Source organism: Bos grunniens, chromosome 1 (genome assembly GCF_055505025.1).
Source record: "Bos grunniens cultivar Pamir isolate PY7600 chromosome 1, Bosgru_T2T1.0, whole genome shotgun sequence".
NCBI classification, from domain to species: domain Eukaryota; kingdom Metazoa; phylum Chordata; class Mammalia; order Artiodactyla; family Bovidae; genus Bos; species Bos grunniens.
Window position 1 is genome coordinate 19,755,108 of NC_141165.1, and position 24,578 is coordinate 19,779,685.

Genomic DNA, 24,578 nt, shown 5'->3' on the forward strand with positions numbered 1-24,578 from the left:
TACCTTACAGTGTGGCACAACTTTCTGATTTCACTGTGCACTGGTAACAAAATGTTTGCAAGCTGGTAGCTGTGTGCAAACACACTTCAAGTAACTCTGTAGAAAAACGCTTTGCAAAAGCAATTTGGCAAATGCATCAAAAGCCCCAAAAGTGTCCTATCCTGTTCCACTAGTTCCACTCTGACAGAATCTCTCATAGGAACTAATCCAAAAGGAAGGGGAAGGCCTTATATCAAAGACGGATCCTGCAGCATTATTTAAAGTAGGGTAATTTTGAAAACAATTAAAAGTGAAAAAAATAGGAAAATGATTAAATAAATCTACTTGATGGGATATAATGCAGGCTTAAAATTAAAATTATGAATATTATAGCAATATGCAAAAAACATTCTGCTATGTAATAAAATCACAAAAGAAAATTTATGTGCATCATAAATATCGTGTAAGAATATGAATGCCAGAAGGAAAAGACTGAAAAGAATATACACAAATAAACAAATGATGTAAAGGGAGTTTTAGGAGATGAAGTCTTTTCCTCTATTTTTCCACAAGTCTCTTTTTCCTAGTGTAGGTTTTCCACTTAGTTTTGTTAAACAAAAAATAAGACAGGGAAGTCCACCAACAAAGTCAGGGAGAATATTTAGAAGGGAAAAAGAGACATTACACATTAAGATTCCTGTGAATGCTATTTTATATTTAAAATATAAGCCCTGGATAAGATGGAGGTTAAAGGAAGATCCCCAATCTGCCATCTGTCATTGATTTCCTTGTGTGTTGTTGCCTTCTCACCTACATTTCATCAGCTCACCAACTTTTATCACCAACTTCTATCAAACTATCCTTTCACAGAAGTACCTTTTTTCACATATGTACAAGTAAGGAAACATACTACCTATGAGATCTTCTGAACCTTTTTCTTACTGTTCAGTGAAGACAATGGCCCCAAAAGAAGCACCGGTCAGCTCCATGCAAACACATAGAAAGAGGACTGAAGTCTGTCCTGAGGGATCCAAGCAAGGTATTTGTGTACACTTGCTCTACTCAGCGTGGATCCAAAACCCTCCTCCAAATTCTGCTGGGCATCTCATTCCCTTAGAGACGATAATAATTTCTTCCACAGCTGCATCCCCTATTCCTCCCTATCTCACATTTCACCTGAGATCAGATCTTTTTAAAACATTGTTAAGAGTAGCCAGGTATGGAAGTGACAGTTAGACCATAAAGAAAGCTGAGCACTGAAGAATTGATGCTTTTGAACTGTGGTGTTGGAGAAGACTCTTGAGAGTCCTTGGACTGGACAGGGAAGCCTGGCGTGCTGCAGTCCATGGGGTCACAAAGAGTTGGACATGACTGAGCGACTAAACTGAACTGAACCAGGTACCTAGAACAAAGAAAAAAATATCAACTGCACCCGCCCCCCACAAACTTAAAAACCAGTCCTTGTCCAATTTGTTTCAATTTTAAATAAACCAACAAAACCCAACTGCAGAATTCAACATGCTGTATTGCCACACAAAATACCAAAGGCCACACCAATGGGCACTCTAAGTATAAAATAGCAATAAAGAGCTCAGGCCCTGGAGCTTGACTGGGAAATATTAGCTATTCCACTTATAAACTGGATGATCCTGGGCAAATCCTTAATCTTTCTGTTTCCTCATAGGATTATTGTACAGATGAAATTAGTTGCTTTACATAAAGCACTTAGAACAGTGCCTGATACTTAATAAGCACCCAATAAAGTTTAGCTAATATTAAGTTTATTACCCCAAAATAAGTGTGTGATGTGGCCTCAGTAAAGCAGTCCCTGCTGCCCATCCCCAGGAGATACTATATCCACAATCAGCACACAAATTAATGGTAAATGTCAAAATATCCACAGTATTAAAACATCATGACATGGAAGCAACCTAAATGTCCATTGACAGATGAATGGCTAAAGAAGATACGGTACATACACACAGTGGAACACTACTCAGCCATAAGAAGAAAGGAATATCACCATTTTTAGCAACATGGATGGACCTAGAGATTATATACTAAGTGAAGAAATTCAGATACCAAATGACAAATATCATATGATAGTGCTTATATGTGGAATCTTAAAAAATTATATAAATGAACTTATTTATAGAACAGAAACAGACTCACAGACTTAGAGAATGAATTTTTGGTTAGCAGAGGGGGAAGAATGGAGGGGAGGGATAGACTGGGATTTGGGGATTAACATATACACACTGCTATATATAAAACAGATAATCAACAAGGACCTACTGCACAGCACAAGGACCTCCGCTCAATATTTTGTAATAATATAAATGGGAAACTAATTTGAAAAAGAATAGATACGTATAACTGAATCACTTTGCTCTACACCTGAAACTAACACAACATTGTTAATCAACTATAATATAAAATTTTTAATTTAAATATATAAATAAATTTTAAAAATCATGATACAAGCAGAAATGTGATCATATCCACTTCTAGAATTTTCTGCCTCACCAATATAAACCACCTAAAGACAGGAAATGCCAAAACATTTTCGAATCTCTCCTCCTGCCATGCTTCTCTCCATTTCACTGGACATGCCTACCTCGAACCACTGCCCGTGGGACTGCATCTTGAGGATGACACAGGGGTCTGGTTTGGAAAGGGCATCTCTGTCGGAAATGCCTTTGCATGCCACACGTAGTTCAACTTTGGTCAGGCAGGGGCTGTTAAAGATTCCCAGTGTATTGGCAGCTGACTCATAAATGTTGCTCATCTTCTTCATTCTGTTTTAGGCAAGAAAAAGAGGAAAAAAGACATGCCAATCACTACAGTATTTGTCAAAAGAGAAAATCTCTCAATCACCCTTCAGGAAAATGTTAAACACACACTTTTGAGTACTGAATATATTACTTATCTAGCAGGGCCAGAGTTCCAGTGAAACAAACAAACAAAACCAAAGAAATAGGTGCTAATGCACTTGGCTAAGAACACTATTTTCTTATATGATTTGCATAGATTTGCATAGTAAAATTTTTAGTCTATGAAATTATATTAATGAATTAGTGCAGCAGACTGAAAACCTTAATCAGCTCTCTAGTAAGAGCATGGCTTGTGTGAAATTTTACATAGTCGCTAGTTCATCAATTTAACCACATTCCAAGATGTTAAGATTTCCCCCAAATCCAGCTTCTGTGTGATGGCACAGAGAAGGACAATTTTCCCTTCTCCAAACTCTGGCCTCCTTTCCAAGATGTTTTCAGCAAACCAAGTCCAAGAGAGACTCAGCATCTGATCTCCTGATTCAAATGCACAAGTCCATTTTCATAAGTCCATTTCCCTTCCTTGCTCCTGCTGCCATGTCAGAAATGCGACTGTGACCATTTAGGGACAGCATAAAGCCTAACCCATGGAAACAGCTGCCACAAGTAATAACTGCAGCCCCCCTTCCTGTCTTCATATGGTCACCTTTCACTGACACTTTGCATGACCGCAGCTCAGGATTACAGGCAACTCTGAGCCCAGCAATACTCTCCTCTTCTGAGAAGGGCTGGGCCTGTACAGACGTTGACAGATTCTCTCCAGGGTGAAATCAATATCCTTCCTATGAAATTCTGCTTCCCTGTAGATTCCTTATGAGAAACTACGCTGGAGTCCCACAGTGGAATTTCTTCATCTATAAATAAGGATAATCCATCCCTCTTCCTTCCCTTTTTCACAAATGTTCAGTGAATCCCCTTGGTATCTGGTACTACAATAGTCTTGAGTACACTGTAACCTCTTACACATACATGTACCCACACACCTGCACACACATACCTGTACACACACACACCTGTACACATACACACATACACCAGCTGGTCTCTCCAAACTTAGCAGCTAGCTCCATGCCAAAGCCAATTTTTCCAATGTGACAATGCCTCTCGTTCATAGCAGATATCACTGGAATTTTCTCTCCCAATCTTGCATCATAAGGCTCTCTACTCTCCCTCCCTTGTACATTCCAAGTCTTTTTGCTGTGCTGAGCTTAGTTGCTCAGTCGTGTCCAAGTCCTTGTGACCCCATGAACTGTACCTGCCAGGCTCCTCTACCCATGGGGATTCTCCAGGCAACAATACTGGAGTGGATAGCCATGCCCTCCTCCAGGGGATCTTTCCAATCCAGGGATCAAACTCAGGTCTCCTGCATTGCAGACAGATTATTTACCATCTAAGCCATTAGGGAAGCTAAAGAATGCTAGAGTAGGTAGCCTATCCCTTTTCCAGATGCTCCTGACCCAGGAATCAAACTGGGGTCTCCTGCATTGTAGGCAGACTCTTTAACAGCTGAGCTACCAGGGAAGCCCTCCAAGTCTCGAGTCCCCTATTTTATTTAATTATTGTGAACAGATGGTTTTTCCCATATATGCTGAAGGGAAGTTGAACTGAATCCCAAAAAGTTATGTCCTAGAACTGAAATGGGCAAACTATGGTGCCCAATCTGTCTTGCCACCTGCTTTGATACATTAAGTTTTGTTGGAACACAGGCCTTGTCATGCATTTACATAGTATATGCGGATACCTTAATAGATGGCAGCTCAGAGTACTTTCAACAGAGGCTGCATGGCCTGCAAAGCCTGAAATACCTACTCCCTGGCCCTCCCAATCAGAAATGTTTCCCAATTTCTGCTCTAAAATATCAGGTAAGGGGAGTTTGCAGTTGGGAAGAGTTGGGATTCTGTTTCAATATGTGCTATGGGATTAGTTTGAGGGTGAGAGCTGCTCTATCCTCTATCACAAAGAAAATCAATAGGGAATTTGGGACATTCGCTTTTTACATACGAAGAAATCCAAGCTCAGAAGGGACTGGGTACCTTGACTATGTCACACAGTTATTCTAACAGCAGAGCTAAGACTGGAATGCCAGTTTTCTATCTCTTCGCCCACACTATTATTTATCATATGTAAAATGGTTGACTGAAGAATTGTTTGAATCTACCAAGCAACAGTGAATACGACAATATCCTTGACTTATTTCAACTTCCATACAGAATCATTCTATTTTTAAATACATTTTATTCATATGTAGAAAATGCATAAATCATAAATGCACAGCTTAGTAAATGATGGTTCCTCTATTTTTACAGACAGTGAGCAGACCAATTATTAGAGCAACATAGAAGGCAGAGAATATATGAACTTTGATTTATAAAAAGGGACAGAGAGGAAAAATAGACAAGTATGAGGATGGCTTTGTATCAGACAATATTGGAAAAAAAATTTTAACTATCAACCTTTTGATAAGGACAGCTTATCCTTCATGAATTCTGCTTTCACAAAGCATTAATTGGCTCCTTGGATCCACACTGCTCTGCTGAGTTCTGAGTGGCCTCTTCTATCTCTGGGAGGCACTGCTGCCTCTTTCTAACTGGCCCTATCCATATAGACTTATAGCCATGTCCATCCCCTCCATACCTCCCCCCACCACTGCTTTTTCTTAAACACTGCTTTTTTTAGAGCTGTTTTAGGTTCATAGCAAAATTGAGAGGAAGGTTCAGGGATATCCTATATGCCACCTTTTCATCTCCATTATGTTGGTATTGGTGATGGACAAGGAGGCCTGGCATGCTGTGGTTCATGGGGTCACAGAGTCGGACACAACTGAGCGACTGAACTGGACTGATGTTTGTTACAATCAGTGAACCTCCATTGACACACCATAGTCACCCAAAGTCCACAGTTCACATCAGGGTTAATTCTTGGGGTTGCATGTTCCATGAGTTTGGACAAATGTATAATAATGTGTACACCCATTATAGTACCACACCGAGTAGTTTCGCCACCCTAACAATCCTCTGTGCTCTACTTATTCATACCTCCTAACTCCTGGAAACCACTGATTCTTTTTACTGTCTCCACAGTTTTGCCTTTTCCAAAATGTCACAAAGATGGGAACCTTTTCAGTCTGGCTCCTTTCATCCAGGAGTCCTTTCTGTATAAAACAAGTGTGGTTATAGAATGGGACACCTACTCTAAGGCTGCATCTCAATTATGGGATGTGATGGAAAAAAGACTGTCAAGACACATAGTTCCTTCCAGGGTCAAATCCTGGCTCCTTCACTCACTATGTAAACTTGAACAGGATCTTAACCTCTCTTGTGGTGATACCTACCTTGAAGCCGATATGAAGGGCAGATTAAATAATACATGTAAAGTGATTAGCACAATGCCAAGTATACAGTGAAAGTCGCTCAGTCGTGTCCAACTCTTTGCGACCCCATGGAATGTAGTCCATGGAATTCTTTAGGCCAGAATACTGGAGTGGGTAGTCTTCCCCTTCTCCAGGGGATCTTCCCAACCCCATGGGTCGAACCCAAGTCTCCCCCATTGCAGACAGATTCTTTGCCAGCTGAGCCACGAGGGAAGCCCAAGAATACTGGGGTGGATAGCCTATCCCTTCTCCAGCAGATCTTTCCAACCCAGGAATCAAACAGGGGTCTCCTGCATCACAGGCAGATTCTTTACCAAGTCAGCTATCAGGGAAGCCCAAGTATACAGTAGATGCTCCAAAAGTAGAGCTATTATTATTGTAATTTGACTGCTCTCAAGATTAAATCACTCATTCTCCCACTGCCAACTGGAACTTTCTCAGATTTTCTGCTATTACTCTAGGCTCAAGCTTCTACTTGACCCCTTAAATTCATTCTGTCTTTTCAGCCCACAGTCTGGGTATTACACTTTCCACCTAAGAGCACAGAGCTGCCTCTCAAATCAGTAGTTGGGAGATTCATATACATTGATTAGCTGATAACTCTCACATGTTTTGAAGGCAGATAGTAAAACATGTGACAATTTGATCACATAGGCCAAAAGCTGTCTAAAATAATTTAAAACTATTAGGAAAGCTTCTTTCATGCCATAACCATGAATGACATCCTAAGCCTTAAGTGTATGTAGTATTCTATAGTATTCTGAGCCATTCAGTTCAGTTCAGTTCAGTCACTCAGTCGTGTCCAACTCTTTGCAACCCCATGAATCGCAGCACGTCAGGCCTCCCTGTCCATCACCAACTCCCGGAGTTCACTCAAACTCACATTCATCAAGTCGATGATGCCATCTAGCCATCTCATCCTCTGTCGTCCCCTTCTCCTCCTGCCCCCAATCCCTCCCAGCATCAGAGTCTTTTCCAATGAGTCAACTCTTCGCATGAGGTGGCCAAAGTACTGGAGTTTCAGCTTTAGCATCATTCCTTCCAAAGAACATCCAGGGCTGATCTCCTTTAGGATGGACTGGTTGGATCTCCTTGCAGTCCAAGGGACTCTCAAGAGTCTTCTCCAACACCACAGTTCAAAAGCATCAATTCTTTGGTGCTCAGCTTTCTTCACAGTCCAACTCTCACATCCATACATGACCACTGGGAAAACCATAGCCTTTAGTTGGTAGTAAATTTAAATTGTTGATAAGTGAATAAAAAATGAACAGGAGGCACATGTTTAGAGACTTTCTTTTAACCAATTGGGTATATGATCCAAAACTTTTTTAATGAATCATTCTTTTAGACAATGGCAAAGATTTGGAGGATTTAGAGCTTGGAAAATAGATGATGAAATAATCATTCAAGAAAAATCAATCTAGTGCCAATACAATGGTTGAACTGGAGGAGAAAAGAAAACTTATGACTGTCTAAGGCTGTATAAGGTCATTATTTATTTCTGCTTTTCTCATTGATTTCCCCCTTCTTCTTTTGTTCAGGGACCTAAGAGACTGATCTCCACTGAATAACAGACCACTGTTGGCTAGCTTCCTGTTGCTATGGACTGAATGTGCCCCACCCCCAAATTCCAAGGTTGAAATCCTAATCCCTGAAGGTGATGAGATTAGAAGGTGGAGCCTCAAGAGGGTGGAACCCTCATGAATGACATTAGTACTCTTATAAAAAAGACCCACAGAACTCCCCAGGCCCTTCTGCCACATGAAAACACAGTGGGAAAAGAGCTGTCATCTAACCATGATGGCACTCTGATTGTGGGATGTCTAGCCACCAGAAATGTGAGCCAAATCCCGACATGACCCAGTCTTGTAGGGCAACTCCATTTCCAAGGCTCTCACAGTGCTTTGGGAATACAGGTTCTTTCTTTGGCTCCTTCAGGCTTACAGTTATGCTAGAGTTGGGGAACCATAACCCCTCAGATTTGGTTCCAGCTACCCATGAGGTGAGAGCAATGCGTCAAGTCTCTAGAAGAAGGGCAGCTGTGAGCCATTAGCAGCCAACACTCACATCTACTGGGCACTGGAGGATACATGCACTACCTTGATAAAAGGAAACTGGGAAGAGTATCAGCAGGGTCCATTTGACCACAGTGGTTAGTCTACTTTAGGTCAGGGACTACTTCTTATACTTTATTATATCCCTAATAGTGTTCACCTTGATAATATTTCTACACTGATGATGAAACCACTATAGACCCTCACTTTCGGGGGATGGGATATAGGACATACCCATGCACAAGTGAAAGCCATACCTAGATGGACATATTGGAGATCATGAGTTCCTCTGGCTGCCCAGAGGTAGCAGGAGTCCTGACCTTGACTTTGGAGGTGGTATGCAGGCCAGTGAAGTCAGACTGTTTGGCCTTGGCCCAGCTGAAGCTCATGGTTGAAAGGTGATCACAAAATACAGCTCTGTCAACCAGTGATCAGCTACCTCCAGCCCCAGATAAGTGGAGTAAACAAGTAATTTCACACTCTGTTAGAGGACAGGATTAATATGGCCAGATTATCAATACATTTTCCATGGCCTATGTAAATCCATTTGTTGCCTTCTTTACAATACTCTGGTTTTACAGAGACTAATGTGTGCTGAGAATTATTTTGATGAAAGCTGACTTTTGGCTAATTTTAGAAGCAAATTATAATTGTCCTTTCACTTAGAAAACTTATTAAAAAAAAAAAAAACACCTCTTCAGCATATATACACTCTTTTAACAGGACAAACTGATACTGAAACTTAATTAGTTTCTGAATGAGTTGCAAACAGCACCAAGACAATAAAGAGCCCAAGAGAGAAGAGAATCAGCTCCAGTTCACAGGGGAACAAGCTGAGCAGAGCTTGTCTTAAAGCTGTGTTAAGATTAAGTGCATAATCTCTGTTCTGCCTGCCCTGGCATTATCTAGCCTTTTTAAACGTTGCAGCAGAATGCTACTATGCTGGATGTCTCTATCACACAACATTTTCATTGCAGTGCAAGAAATATGATGGGGAATCTACTATGTGCCTGTGCTGCAGTGGATCCAAGGCCCCAGGCATCATTCACTCAGCTGAGGAGAAAGCAGGTATTATTCCCTCAACTTCTGAATTTCATATTTAACCTACTTGTAGATTAACAGTAACTCTACTCATAGGCGGCAAGCGTGATGATGCATACTAATAAGACAGCCCATCTACTACATATTCATATCCTAGAGCAGCTTCTCAGGCTATGCATGATCATGGGTCACGTGGAAAGCTTGTTAAGACATAGTTCCTGTTTCAAGAGTCTGGAGTAGGGGGCCTGAGACTGTTCCCAGATGTCACTGATCCCACTGCCTATGGACCACACTTGAGTGGCAAGATTGCTGAGTACAAACCAACCATTTATAAAACAAGGCAAACTGCCATTGAGGTTGTTCATCTGAAGACCAGACACTTATGTATGAGATGCCAATAGTCCCCAACCTTTTTGGTACCAGGCACTGGTTTCATGAAAGACAATTTTTCCTGGTGGGGATGGTTTCAGGATAATTCAAGTACACTTGAATTTATGTTCCTATGAGAATCTAATGGCACCACTGATCCGACAGGAGGCAGAACTCAGGCAGTAATGTGAGTGATGGGGAGCAGCTGTAAATACAGATGAAGCTTCACTCTCTAAAGTGCTACTCACCTCTTGCTTTATGGTGTGATTCCTAACAGACCACAGACTGTTACTGGGTACTGGTCCATGGCCTGGGAATTGGGTAACTCTGGTATAGAGGACGAGAGTATGGATCCAGCATTAGAATATTTGATGCTAAAACAAGCTCTGCTACTCCTTGTGTATGACTTTGGCTAAGTTAATTGACTCCTCTGTACCTCAGTTTTAACATCTGTGGAATGAAAATAATGATAGCTCCTGACTTGTAGAGCTGTACTAAATTAAATGAATTAATCCTCATAATGTCTTCAGAACCAGATATAGAACAATGGACTGGTTCCAAATTGGGAAAGCAGTATGTCAAGGCTGCATACTCTCACCCTGCTTATTTAACTTATATGCAGAGTACATCATGAGAAATGCTGGGCTGCATGCAGACAAACTGGAGTCAAGCTGGGAGAAATATCAATAACCTCAAATATGCAGATGACAGCACCTTTATGATAGAAAGTAAAGAGGAATTAAGGAGCCTCTTGATGAAAGTGAAAGAGGAGAGTGAAAAGGTTGGCTTAAAACTCAATACTCAAAAAACTAAGATCATGGTATCCAGTCCCATCACTTCATGGCAAATAGATGGGTAAGCAGTGGGAACAGTGACAGACTTTATTTTCTTGGGCTCCAAAATCACTGCAGATGGTAACTGCAGCCATGAAATTAAAAGACATTTGCTGCTTGGAAGAAAAGCTATGACGAACCTAGACAGCATATTAAAAAGCAGAGACACCATTTGGCCAACAAAGGTCTGTGTGTGAAAGCTATGATTTTTTCAGTAGTCAGGTATGAATGTAAGAGTTGGACCATAAAGAAAGCTGTGTTTCAAAGAATTGATGCTTTTGAACTGTGGTGTTGGAGAAGACTCTTGAGAGTCCCCTGGATAGCAAGGAGATCAAACCAGTCAATCCTAAAGGAAATAAATCCTGAATATTAATTGGAGGGACTGAGGCTGAGGCTCCAATACTCTGGCCACCTGATGTGAACAGCTGACTCACTGGAAAAGATCCTGATCCTGGGTAAGACTGAAGGCAGGAAGAGGAAGGGATGACAGAGGGTGAGATGGTTAGATGGCCATCACCAACTCAATGGACATGAGTTTGAGCAAGCTCCAGGAGATGGTGAAGGACAGGGAAGCCTGGTGTGCTGCAATCCATGGGGTTGCAAAGAGTTGGACACGACTGAGTGAATGAACAACAACTACTACATTGTTGGTGGGAATGTAAATTGGTATAGCCACTATGCAGAACAGTATGAAGGTTCTCCACAAAACTAAAAATTAGATCTGCCATATGATCCAGCAATCCCACTCCTGGCATGTTTCTGGACAAAACAATAATTCAAAGAATACATACATCCTTATGTTCATAGCAGCACCATTAACAATAGTCAAGATGTGGAAATCCAGCAGCAGACAAATGGATGAAGAAGATGTGATACACACACACACACACACACACACAATAATGGAATAATACTCAACCATAAAAAAGAATGAGTAAATGCCATTTTCAGCAACATGGTGGACCTAGAGATTATCATACTAAATTAAGTCTGACAGAGAAAGAAAAATACCACATGTATCAATTGTATGTGAACTCTAAAGTACAACACAAATTAACTTATATGCAAAAGAGAAACAGACTCAGAGATAGAGAACAGACTTGTAGTTGCCAAGGGGGCACTGGGGGAGGGATGGATTGCGAGTTTGGAATTAGCAGATGCAAAGTATTACATATAGAATGGATAAACAACAAGGTTCTACTGCATAGCACAAGGAACTCTATTCAATATTCTGTGATAAACCAAAATGGAAAAAATATGAAAAAGAATGTACATATGTATAACGGAATCAATCTACTATATAGTACAAATTAAGACAACATTATAAATCAACTATACTTCAATTAAAAAAAATGTTTTAAAGAAGACTCTCAATAAAAGTGGCAACTGGGGAATTACACTGCACAACACTTCCTCAAATATTCCTGACTTATCTGGTTTTCCTAAGTGTCACACTGCTATGCTCCTCCCTCTTTCTGGCTATCCCCTCAACTTCCAGGACCATTCTCTCTCAGTCCTCAAAACTTTTAGATTCCTTATTATTTTTCCTTCATAGAGAGCTCTTTACTTTACAAACTAATCTTTCCTCTAGGTTCCTTTCCTCTCACAACTTTAACCATGCTTTGGTTCCTGCTTTCACTGCACAAACACTGGATCTTCCCATGAGAGCTGAAAAGAGAGAAAAGCTGGAAACATTTATACTTTTTGTTTTCATGAAGCCTATAATGTTCTATAAATCTCTTTTAAAAATAGCTTGTTTTCCTAACCACTAACACTAATAACAAACCGCACAGTGTTTCACATGGTTCTTGAAAAAATCTCTTAAGTATTGTCAGCCTCACTTTGTAGATGTAAAAATAAGGCTCATGGTGGTGAAGTCACAGCTGCTAAGTGACAGAGTTAGGAATTAAGCCTGGGTCTAATGGACTCCACAATCTGCGTTTCTGATCATTGCTTATAAAATGATTTATACTCTTAATTAGCTTAACAATTCTTTTCCTTCTAGATTATGCAAAGGCAAACTTCAAACTTGTTCCAATTTTAATAAATCTCTAAGGTGTACTGTGTACATTAATGACCTTTTGCTCCAACAGCCTTGAAAAATTCACTTTACTTTCTCCCTTTACTCTCAAGGCAGCCCAAGTCATTTTGGAACTCTTTAACAACAGCATCATCAAGAGGTTGAGGGGTCTGGGAACTCAGTGACCTCCTGATTTCATCAATAGGTTAGAGATGGTGGGGCTACAACACCAGCAAACCTGGAAATAAAACCACATGAACCTCAAAAGGCCATGGTGCTAACGAATAAGATTCAAAATTGACAACATGTGGATTTGAATGTTTTTCTTGAAATGTACCATGTCAAATCACACTAGTGCAGTAAATTATTATTTCAGAAATTTCCTGACTTTCTAATTTGAGACAACCAAGAAACCAAAAGAAAAAAATCCAGCAGAGATTCTATTTCCTGAAAAAGAGCTTTCTTGGTTAAATGTACATGAGGAATCAGATATATCAATGTTCTAGGAACTTCTGGGCTCACAGTTGTGTCTCTGACAATGAGTCATAAAGACGAGATTTTTCTAGAAAGCAATTATGTCCATTGCATCACATTCATATTAATTTTATAGCACTCAAATGTCACCCAGTTTTAGGAGAACTAGATAGACAAATTTAACTGGATGATTATAAAGGCTGACAGAAAGTTTTAAAAGGGAAACATGAACAAAATGTTAAAGGAAATTGTATGAATGGTTGTCTCTTCCTTTTAACAGCCCTTCCTTTTCCCACCACACCAAAGGCAATTATAGCTTCCTGAAAAAAAAGAGAAAAAGCAAATTTAGATGATGTTTTATTATTTTGGTACTGAAATAATTTCCTCCTGTTTCTCAGGCAACTAAATTTAGCCAATAGAAAAATCAAATCCCACTCTTCTTTTGTTCAGTTATTTTCCTTTCTAATATAATCACAGGGTGGATTCTTCTACTAATGTCATATTAACAGGAAGCTGGAGACTCACAAAATGGATTGTGTGTTTCTAGTCTCATATATGTCACTAAGTTTAAAAGCAAAGAGGAACAACATTATTTTTATGTTCACCAGAAGACACTATAGATAGTATAAGAAGCCAGAATCAAATTTCCTTGAAAAAGCATCATAATAGATCTACCGATGGGTCTTGTTCTGCTCCTGCACCTCGTTTAAGACTTGCTTCTTCTTTGAATGACATCCTAGCATTAATAGGCTTTTGCTTAGTTAGCACAGGGCAGTATCGTGTGTTTTGGGAAAGAAGAAGGGGGTTAGTAGATTACAAAGTATAAAAAATACTACCTCGTAGGGTATAAAACACAACCTCTAGTTCTGCACTGCCCCACAGAAATATGTGATGATGGATATTTTCTTTATCTACACTGTCCAATACAGCAGCCATGAGTACCTGAACTGGGGTTAGTGCATCTGAGGAAATGAATATTTAATTTTATTTCATTTTAAAATTAAATAGCTACCTGTGGCTGGTGGCTACCATAACTGACATGTCCTTGACATACTGTATTAAACTACTGTTCACAGCTTTCTTTTTTCTCCTTTGTTTCTACTGAAGACTAAACCTGAATGCTGCTGCTCAAAAGAACCTTCCAACACGAATGTGATGTCAAGGACCTCACCTCAAAGTAAGTCATGGAAACAGGATTCTTTTATAAAGAAATTGACTTCCCACTCTTTAGTGAGACTGGACACAGAGGTACTATAAGGATTTGATGGGTCCTGGTTTGGTCCATAGGTTTTTCCTCATTTTCCAGGGCAAGTCGATCAGTGGTGAATGCTTACAGTGCTGCACAGAGACAGACTGCAGGAGAAAGAGTGTGGTTGATTAACAGTGGCTGCCGTTCATACAGTTTGGGGATGTAGCAGCTTATGGGAGATACTGGAGTGTGCTTCTCCTTAGAACTTCTTTTTTAAACTTTTTATATTATATTGGAGTTGATGAACAATGTTGTGTTACTTTCAAGTATACAGCAGAGTGATTCACTTATACATATACATGTATTTATTTATTTATTTTTAATTCTTTTCCCATTTAGGTTGTTTCAGAATACTGAGCTATACCTGTGCTATACAGTAGGTCCTTGTTGGTTATCTATTTTGAACACAGAAGTATGTACCTGTTGATCCAAAACTCCCTAGTTATCCCTTTCTCCCAACCTTCCCCATTAACCACAAGTTCATTCTCTGTCAGTCTGTTTCTGTTTTGTAATACATTCATTTGTTTCATTTTTTTAAATATTCTGCCTAAAAGCGATATCATATGATATTTCTCTTTCTGTCTGACTTACTTTATTCAGTATGACAATCCCTAGGTCTCTTTGTATTTCTGTAAATGGCATTATTTAATTCTTTTTAATGGCTGTGTAATATTCCATTGTATTTATGTATCACATCTTCTTTATCCATTCCTCTCTTGATAGACATTTAGGTTGCTTCCATGTCTTAGCTATTGTAAATAGTCCTGCTATGAACATAGGGGCACATGTATCCTTTAGGACAATGTTTTTTTCTCTAGGTATATGCTCATGAGTGGGACTTCAGGATCATATGGATTAATTTCCAAAATTTATAAACAGTACACATAGCTTAATATCATCAAAACAAACAACCCAATTAAAAAATGAACAGAAGACCTGAATAGACATTTCTCCAAAGAAGACATATATGTGGACAAGAGACATATGAAAAGATGCTCGACATAACTAGTTACTAGAGAAATGCAAATAAAAACTACAATGAGGTATCACCTCACATTGGTCAGAATGGCCATCATCAAAAACTCCACAAACAATAAATGCTTGAGAGGGTGTGGAGAGAAGGGAATCCTCCTATACTGTTGGTAGGAATGTAAACTGATGCAGCCACTATGAAAAACACGATGGAGTTTCCTTAAGAAATTAGAACTTTTTTTTTTTTTTAATGTGGCATTACCTTTATGCTTGATGTGTAATGACCTTTCTATAGAAAGTTTCAAAATGGCAAAACATAAGCTTATGGCCTTGCTAGAGTAGCAATGGATGAAAATAAATGAAAGATGAGACTTGAGGTAGAAGTACTATGTAAAGTGGGTGTGATCTGGGAATGGAGAGAGGACTGCTGGAAAGGCAAGCTGTTCTGCAGGTTAGTATCATTATCTGTCTCAGATATCTGTTGTAAGTACAAATCATGATGCTTCGAAAGCCAAGAGCAGATATGGAAGGTATGGTATCTGCATGTCAGTATTCACATGTGGACACATGCACACATTAATTCTCTCCCTCTCTCTCCAATGAATTTCCAAAGTACAAAGTGGGGCTGCTTTTGTGTAACAATGTGAAAAATTTACATTTAGTGGAGGAGTCTGAAAAGGAAAAATACAGTTTCCTCATGAGCACTGAGAAACTTCAGGCATCTGCTGGCAGCAGGAAGAGATACTGACTGAATAGATCAAGTTTAAGCACCTGGACAAGGCATGTGCAAGACATGATTAGATGACAAAGAAACCTGACAGAGGCCATGTGTGTAGGGGCTGGAAGTTCCAAAGACATCCATCCTCACTGACTTTAAGGAGAATTAGGAACACAGGAAGACCTACAGGTTCCCGTGTAGGCAGAGACACAGCATAGAAACAAACAAGTGCCACAAGAACGACCATAATAGTACCAATGAAACCAACCACAACTGTTCTTGGATATTTGCGTGACCAGCACTGTCCTCAGTGCTGCTAGTTACACCAGCACATTCAATCCTTTCAACAGTTATGAAGGGTAACTCAGTATTATTTCAGTTCTACAGATGAGAAAACTGAGATTCAGAAAATCTAAGTAAAGTCCTAGATCACAGGATTCAATCAGATTCTTTTACCTCCAAAGTTACAGGATTCAGCCTGTAATGTTATTTGGCCTCCCCTGTAAACCTTAACATCCCAGTGCAGTTTCTAATTATACATGAGTCCCTTAAGCCTGACAGTCCCAGAGAGTTATATCTCATTCATTCATCCATAAAATATTTATTTAACATTTCAAATATGTTCTGGGAACCATGCTGGGTACTGACACATACAAAGAGGAAAGGACAGGGTCACTAATCCAAGGAATGTGCAGGCAAATGGGAAATATCAGATACGTTTTTTTTTTTTTAATTTGATTGCAGTATAGTTGATTTACAATGTTATTTGGTTTTTGCTTTACAACAGTGTGAATCAGCTATACATATATATATATATATATATATATATATATATATATATATATCCATTCTTTTTTATTTTCTCATATATATTATTAGAGTATCAAGCAGAGTTCCCCCATGCTATACGGGGGTCCTTATTAGTTATCTATTTTATATACAGCAGTATGTATATGTCAATATCAAACTCCCAATTTATCCCTTCCCCCTGTTCCCTGTTGGTAACCATTATTTCTTTTCTAAATCTGTGACTCTATTTCTGTTTTGTAAATAAGTTCATTTTTAAAAGTTTTCTAGATTTCACATATCAGTGATATTATATAATATTTATCTTTCTCTTGAGAGTCCCTTGGACTGCAAGGAGATCCAACCAGTCCATCCTAAAGGAAATCAGTCCTGAATATTCATTGGAAGGACTGATGCTGAAGCTAATACTCCAATACTTTGGCCACCTTATGCAAAGAGCTGACTCTTTTGAAAAGACCCTGATGTTGGGAAAGATTGAAGGCAGGAGGAGAAGGGGACAACAGAGGATAAGATGGTTGGATGGCATCACCGACTCAATGGGAATGAGTTTGAGTAAACTCCGGGAGTTAGTGATGGACAGGGAAGCCTGGCGTACTGCAGTCCCTGGGGTCACAAAGAGTCCGACACAACTGAGTGACTGAACTGAACTGAACTGACTTATTTAACTCCATATAACAATCTCTAGGTCCATCCATGTTGCTGCAAATGGCATTATTTTATTTTTTATGGCTGAGTAATATTCCATTATAGATATATACCACATCAACTTTATCTATTCCTCTGTCATGGACACTTAGACTGATTCCATGTCCTGTCTATTGCAAACAGTGCTGCCATGAACATTAAGAGTGCATATATCTTTTTAAATTAAAGATTTCTCTGGATATATGCCCAGGAGTGAGACTGCTACATCATATGGTAGCTCTACTTTTAGTTTTTAATGGAACCTCCACACTGTTTTACACAGTGCCTATACCAAGTTACTTTCCCATAAGCACTGTAGGAGGGTTCCTTTTTCTCCATCCCTCTCCAGCATTTATTGGTGATTTTTTTGATGATGGCCATTCTGACTGGTGTTGAGGTGATTTACCTCACTGTAGTTTTGATTTGCATTTCTCTAATAATTAGTAAGATTTGTATTTCTCTAATAATTAGTAAGTACCAGGGCTTCCCTGGTAGTTCAGCTAGTAAAGAATCTGCCTGAAATGCAGAAAACCCCAGTTTGATTCTGGGGTCAGGAAGATCCCCTGAAGAAGGGAAAGGCTACCCACTCCAGTATTCTTGGGCTTCCCTCGTGGCTCAGCTGGTAAAGAATCTGCCTGCAATGCAGGAGACTTGGGTTTGATCCCTGGGTTGGGAAGATGCCCTAGAGAAGGGAACGGCTGTCCACTCCAGTATTCTGGTCTGGGTAATTCCATGGTCATTCCATGACCATGTATAGTTCATGGGGTCGCAAAAAACGGGATACGACTGAGCAACTTTCAAAAAATAATTAGTAAAGCTGAGCATTTTTTTCCATGTACTTTTTGGTCTTCTCTGTCTTCTTTGAGAAATGCCTATTTAGATCATCCACCCATTTTTCAATTGAGTTGTTTGGTTTTTCGATATTTAGCTATTAAAGAGGCTATCTTTTCTCCATTTATAGTCTTGCCTCTTTTGTCAAAGACAAAGTGCCCATTTGTTGTTCTGTCACTAATCTGTGTCCAACTACTCGTGGCCCCATGGACTGCAGCATGCCAGGCCTCCCTGCCTCTCACCATCAACCAGAGCTTGCCAAGTTCATGTCCATTGAATCAGTGATGTCATGGTACATTGAGCACTAACTTTGTAACAGTTGATGGGGAAAACTGAAAGTGGCCATCCACTTCTTAAAGTGCCCATAGATGCGTGGTTTTATCTCTGGGTTTGCTATCTTGTTCCATTGATCTATATTTTTGTTTTTGTGCCAGTACCATATTGTCTTGATTACTGTAGCTTTGTAGTGTAGTCTAAAACCAGTGAGCCTGATTCCTCCAGCTCCATTTTTCTTTCTCAAAATTATTTTGGCTATTTAGGTTCTTTTGTATTTCTATATAAATTGTAGAATGTTTTTGTTCTAATTCTGTGAAAAATACTATTGGTAATTTTACAGAAATTGCATTGACTCTGTAGATTGCTTTCGGTAGTATAGTCATTTTTACAATATTGATTCTTCCAATCCAAGAACATAGTATGTCTCTCCATCTGTTTGTGTCATCTTTAATTTCTTTCATCAGTATCTTATAGTTTTCTGAGTAGATCGCTCTTGTCTCTTTAGATAGGTTTATTTCTAGGTATTTTATTCTTTTTGATGTGATGGTAAACAAGACTGTTTCTTGAATTTCTCTTTCTGATCACTCATGAGAATGTAAGAGATTTTTGTTTTGTTGTTGTTGTTGTTGTTGTTGTTGTGTGTGTGAAATGTACTTAATAAATCAACAAAATGCCTTTCCTAAAATTTTAGAGTTTGGATTTGGTTTAGTTGTACTTTAATATTTTGTAGTCACATCTGTTCTTTTTATTTTTTTCATTTTTATTTTATTTTATTTTTTTGCTGTTGCTAATTTTGGCATGCTGCAGTCCATGGAGTCACAAAGAGTTGGATAAGACTGAGCAACTGAACTGAACTGAACATTACCAAATTTACAGATGAGATTTAGGAGCTTTCTGGTGGCATCTTTAGGATTTCAATGTATAGTATCATGTCATCTGGAAAGAGTGACAGTTTTCTTCTTTTCCAATTTGGATTCCTTTTCTTTTTCTTTTCTAATTGCCATGGCTAGGACTTCCAAAACTATGTTAAGTAAAGTTAGTGAGAGTGGACATCCATGTCTTGTTCCTGATCTCAAAGGAAAAGCTTTCCATTTTTCACCACTGAGAATAATGTTTAGTGCAGGTTTGTCATCTATGGCCTTTATTATGTTGAAGTATGTTCCCTCTAGGCCCACTTTCTGGAAAGTCTTTTTTTTTTTTTTTCATAAATGTGTGCTGAATTTTGTCAAAACCTTTTTCTGCATCTATTGAGATGATACTATGGTTTTTATTCTTCATTTGTTAATGTAGTGTATCCCAGCGATTGATTTATGTATACTGAAGAATCCTTGCATCCCTGGGATAAATTCCACTTGATCACTGTGTGCATGCATGCATGCATGCTTAGTCACTCAGTCGTGTCTGACTCTTCGCAACACTATGGACTGTAGCCCACCAGGCTCCTCTGTCTATGGGATTCTTCAGGCAAGAATACTGGAGTGGGTTGCCATGCCCTCCTCCAGAGGGTTATCCTCCCCAGGGATGGAAGTCATATCTCTTACATTTCCTGCATTGGCATGTGGGTTTTTTTTTTTTTTCCTCCACCAGTAGAACTACCTGGGAAGCCCCTGATCATGGTGCATAATCCTTTTAATGTGTTGTCAAACTGGTTTGTTAGAATCTTGAGGGGTTTTGCTTCTATGGTCATCAAGATATTGGATTTCAATTTTCTTTTTTTGTGTGATATCTCTGTCTGGTTTGGTATCAGGGTGATAGTGTCCTCATAGAATGAGCTTGGGAGAGTTCCTCCCTCTGCAACTTTTTGGAAGACTTTGAGAAGGTTAGGTGTTAGCTCTTTTCTAAATGTTTGACAGAATTCACCTGTGACGTCATCTGATCCTGGACTTCTTTTACTAGAAGATTTTTTTAAATCAGTTTCAATTTCACTACTTGTGATTGGTCTGTTCATGCTTCTTAACTCTTCCTGATTCAGTCTTGAAAAACTGTACTTTTCTAATTTGTCCATTTCTTCTAGTTTGCCCATTTTATTGACAAAAAGTTGCTTGTAGTAGTCTCTTATGATTCTTTGTATTTTTGCAGTGTCAGTTGTAACTTTTTTATTTCTAATTTTGATTGAGTCCTCTCCCTCTTTTTTCTTGATGAATCTCACTAAAGGCTTGGCAATTTTGTTTATCTTTTAAAAAAACCAGTTTTTAATTTCATTGGTCTTATCTCTTGTTTTCTACATCTCCATTTCATTTATTTCTGCTCTGATCTTTATTACTTCTTTCCTTCTACTAACTTTGGGTTTTGTTTGTTCTTCTTTCTCTAGTTGCTTTAGATGTAAGGTTAGGTTGTTTATTTGAGATTTTTCTTATTTCCTGAGGTAAGACTGTACTGCTATAAACTTTCCTCTTAGAACTGCTTTCTTTGAATCTCATAAGTTTTGGATCATTGTGCCTTTGTTTTCATTGTCACTAGGTATTTTTTTATTTCTTCTTCGACTTCTATAGTAATCCATTTGCTGTTTAGTAGCATATTGTTTAGCCTCCACGTGTTTGTGTTTGTTTATAGCTTTCCCTTGTAGCTGATTTCTAATCTAATCCTGTAGTTGATTTCTAATCTTATGCTATTTCTAATAGTATTGTGGTGCTGGATATGATTGATATGATGCTTGATATAATTTCAATTTTCTTAAGTTTACTGAGGGCTGCTTAGTGGCCCAGAATGTGGTCAATTCTGGAGAATGTTCCATGTGCACTTGACAAGAATGTTCATCCTGTGGCTTTTGAATGGTATGCTTCATAAATACCAATTAATTCCATCTGGTCTAATGTGTCATTTAAGGCCTGTGTTTCCTTATTTTCTGCCTGAATGATATCTCCACTGATGAAAATAGAGTGTTAAAAGTCCCCCAAATGTTTTACTATTGATTTCTTCTTTTATGACTGTTAGTGTTTGCTTATATATTAAAGCGCTCCTATGTTGAGTGCATATATACTTGTTATTGTTGTTCAGTAGCTAAGTTGTGTCCAACTCTTTGAAACCCCATGGACTACATACAGTATGGCAAGCTTCCCTGTCCTTCACTTCTTCCTGGAGTCTGCTCAAACTCATGTTTGAGTCGGTGATGCAATTCCAACCACCTCCTCCTCTATCATCCCCTTCTCCTCCTGCCTTCAATATTTCCCAGGATCAGAGTATTTTCCACTGAGTTGGCTCTTCATCAGGTGGCCAAAGTATTGGAGCTTCAAAGTATTGGAAGTATTGGAGGATATATATTTACAATTGTTATATCTTCTTGGATTGATCCCTTGATCATTATGTAGTGTTCTTTGTCTCCTGCAACAGTCTATTTTAAAGTCTGTTTTGTCTGATATGAGTAATGCTACTCCAGCTTCTTTTTGATTATTTGCATGGAGTAACTTTTTCCATCCCCTCATGTTCAGTCTATATGTATCCCTAGATCTGAAATGGGTCTCCTGTAGCCAGCATATATGATGGTCTTGTTTTTGTATCTATTCAGCCAGTCTGTGTCCTTTGATTGCAGCATTTACACTGTTTACATTTAAAGTAATTATCAATCATACGTGCTCAGTCACACACACACACACACACACACACACACACACACACACACACACAATATTAAAGTTATTCATCAATTGACATGAAAAGAGAACAAAAGGGGAAGGGAAGGAAAAAGACCTACAAAAACAAAATGAGCACATTTAACAAAATGGCAATTAAAACATACATATAATTATGGGCCCAGGTGGCTCAGTGGTAAAGAATCCGCCTGCCAATGCAAAAGATACTGGTTCAATCTCTGGACCAGGAAGATCCCCTGGGGGAGGGCAGGGCAACCCATTCCAGTATTCTTGCCTGGAGAATCCCATGGACAGAGGAATCTGGTGGGCTACAATCCATAAGGTTGCAAAGAGTCAGACATGACTGAGTGACTGAGCCTTTTCTTTTCCACCTAGAGAAGTTCCTTTAGCATTTGCTGTGAAGCTGGTCTGGTGGCACTGAATTCTCTTAGATTTTGCTTGTCTGTAAAGCTTTTTACTTCTCCATTGAATTTGAATGAGAGACTCGCTGGATACAGTATTCTTGGTTGTAGGTTCTTCCTTTCCATCACTTTAAATGTATCATGCCACTTTTTTCTGGTCTGCAGAGTTTCTGCTGAGAAAACAGCTAATATCCTTAAGGGAGTTCTCTTGCACATTAGATGGATATTGTTTTTCCTTTGTAGTTTTAATATTTTTTCCTCACCTTTAATTTTTGTCAATTTGATTACTAATTATCTCAGTGTGTTCCTTCTTGAGTTATCCTACCTAGGACTCTATACTTCCTGGAGTTTGGTGACTATTTCCTTTCCCATGTTAGTATAATTTTCAGTTATTATCTCTTCAATTATTTCCCCAGATCCTTTCTCTGTTCTCTTTCTAGGACCCCTACAACATGAATGTTGGTGTGTTTAAGGCTGTCCCACAGGTCTCTCAGACTGTTTTCATTTATTTTCAAATTTTTCTTTGTTTCAATTATTTATTCAATTCTTTTTTGTTTCTTTCAATTGTTTTCTTTATTCTGCTCTGTGGCAGCAATTTCCACCATTCTCTCTTCCAGGTGACTTCTCCATTCTTCAGCCTCAGTTTTCCTGCTGTTGATCCCTTCTGGTGTATTTTTCATTTCAGTTATTGCATAGTTCAATGTTATTTCTTTGTTCTTTAGTTCTTCTAGGTTTTTGTTAATCATTTTTTGTACTTCTTAATCTGTGCCTCTGTTCTTTTACCAAGATCTTGGGTCATCGTTACTATCATTACTCTGAATTCTTTTCAGGTAGAATGTACATCTCCTGAGTATCGATTTCTTTTAGTTGTTTTTCTTTGCCTTTATCTTGTTCCTTCATCTGGAACACATTCCTCTGCTCTCTCATTTTTTCTAACTTTCTGTGTTAGAAAAACACTGTTTCTGTTCCATAGGTAGCTGTTTCTGTTCCATAGGTAGCTGAGTTACAGTTCTTGCTTCTGGTCTCTGCCCTCTGGTAAAAGAGGCTGTCTAAAAGGCTTTAGAGGCTTCCCAGTGGGAGGGATTGGTACCTGCCTGTGGGGAGTGGAGGTGTGTCTTGTCCACCTAATGGGAAGAACCATGTCAGAGTGTGTTTGTCAACCAATTGTGTGCTGAGGAAGACTTTAAGGAGCCTGTCTTCTGACGGGTGAGGCTGTGTTCCTACTCTGTTGTTTTTTTGTCTGAAGTGTTCAAGCACTGGAGCCTTTAGGTTGTTGGGGGGGAGGGCAGGTCTTGATGAGAAAATAGTGGTCTCCAGGAGGGCTCATGCTGAGGCCACCACTACTGTCCTTGTCCCCACAGTGAGCCACAGCTGTCCCCTGCCTCCACAGAGACCCTCCACTACCAGCAAGTAAGTCTTACAATGCTCAAAATTCTCCAGGCCAGGATTCAACAGTATGTGAACTATGAAATTCCAAATGTTCAAGCAATATTTTAAAAAGGCAGAGGAAACAGAGATCAAATTGCCAACATCCACTGGATCACTGAAAAAGCAAGAGAGTTCCAGAAAAACATGTACTTCTGCTTTATTGCCTATGCCAAAGACTTTGACTGTGTGGATCACAACAAACTGGAAAATTCTTAAAGAGACAGGAATACCAGACCACTTACCTGCCTCCTGAGAAATCTGTATGCAGGTCAAAAGGCAACAGTTAGGACTGGACTTGGAACAACAGACTGGTTCCAAATCGGGAAAGGAGTATGTCAAGGCTGTATATTGTCACCCTGCTTATCTAACTTACATGCAGAGTACATCATGAGAAATGCCAGCCCAGATGAAGCACAAGCTGGAACCAAGATTATCGGGAGAAATATCAGCAACCTCAGATACGCAGATGACACCACCCTTATGGCAGAAAGTGAAGAAGGACTAAAGAGCCTCTTGATGAAAGTGAAAGAAGAGTGTGAAAAGTTGGCTTAAAACTCAACATTCAGAAAACTAAGATCATGGCATCAGGCCCCATACTTCATGGCAAATAGATGGGGAAATAGTGGCTGACTTTATTTTGGGGGGCTC

The 24,578-nt window shown here is 39.2% G+C and overlaps 1 protein-coding gene across 1 annotated transcript in view; it reads right to left on the reverse strand.

Annotated features, from left to right (window-relative positions):
• CPNE4 (copine 4) overlaps positions 1–24,578 on the reverse strand; it is a 687,587-nt gene that overhangs the window by 528,809 nt on the left and 134,200 nt on the right. The window contains exon 2 of the mRNA XM_086350140.1: positions 2,597–2,777. Within this exon, the coding sequence (XP_086206266.1) occupies positions 2,597–2,776 (180 nt within the window). The 5' untranslated portion in view covers position 2,777. The remainder of the gene's footprint in view (positions 1–2,596; positions 2,778–24,578) is intronic.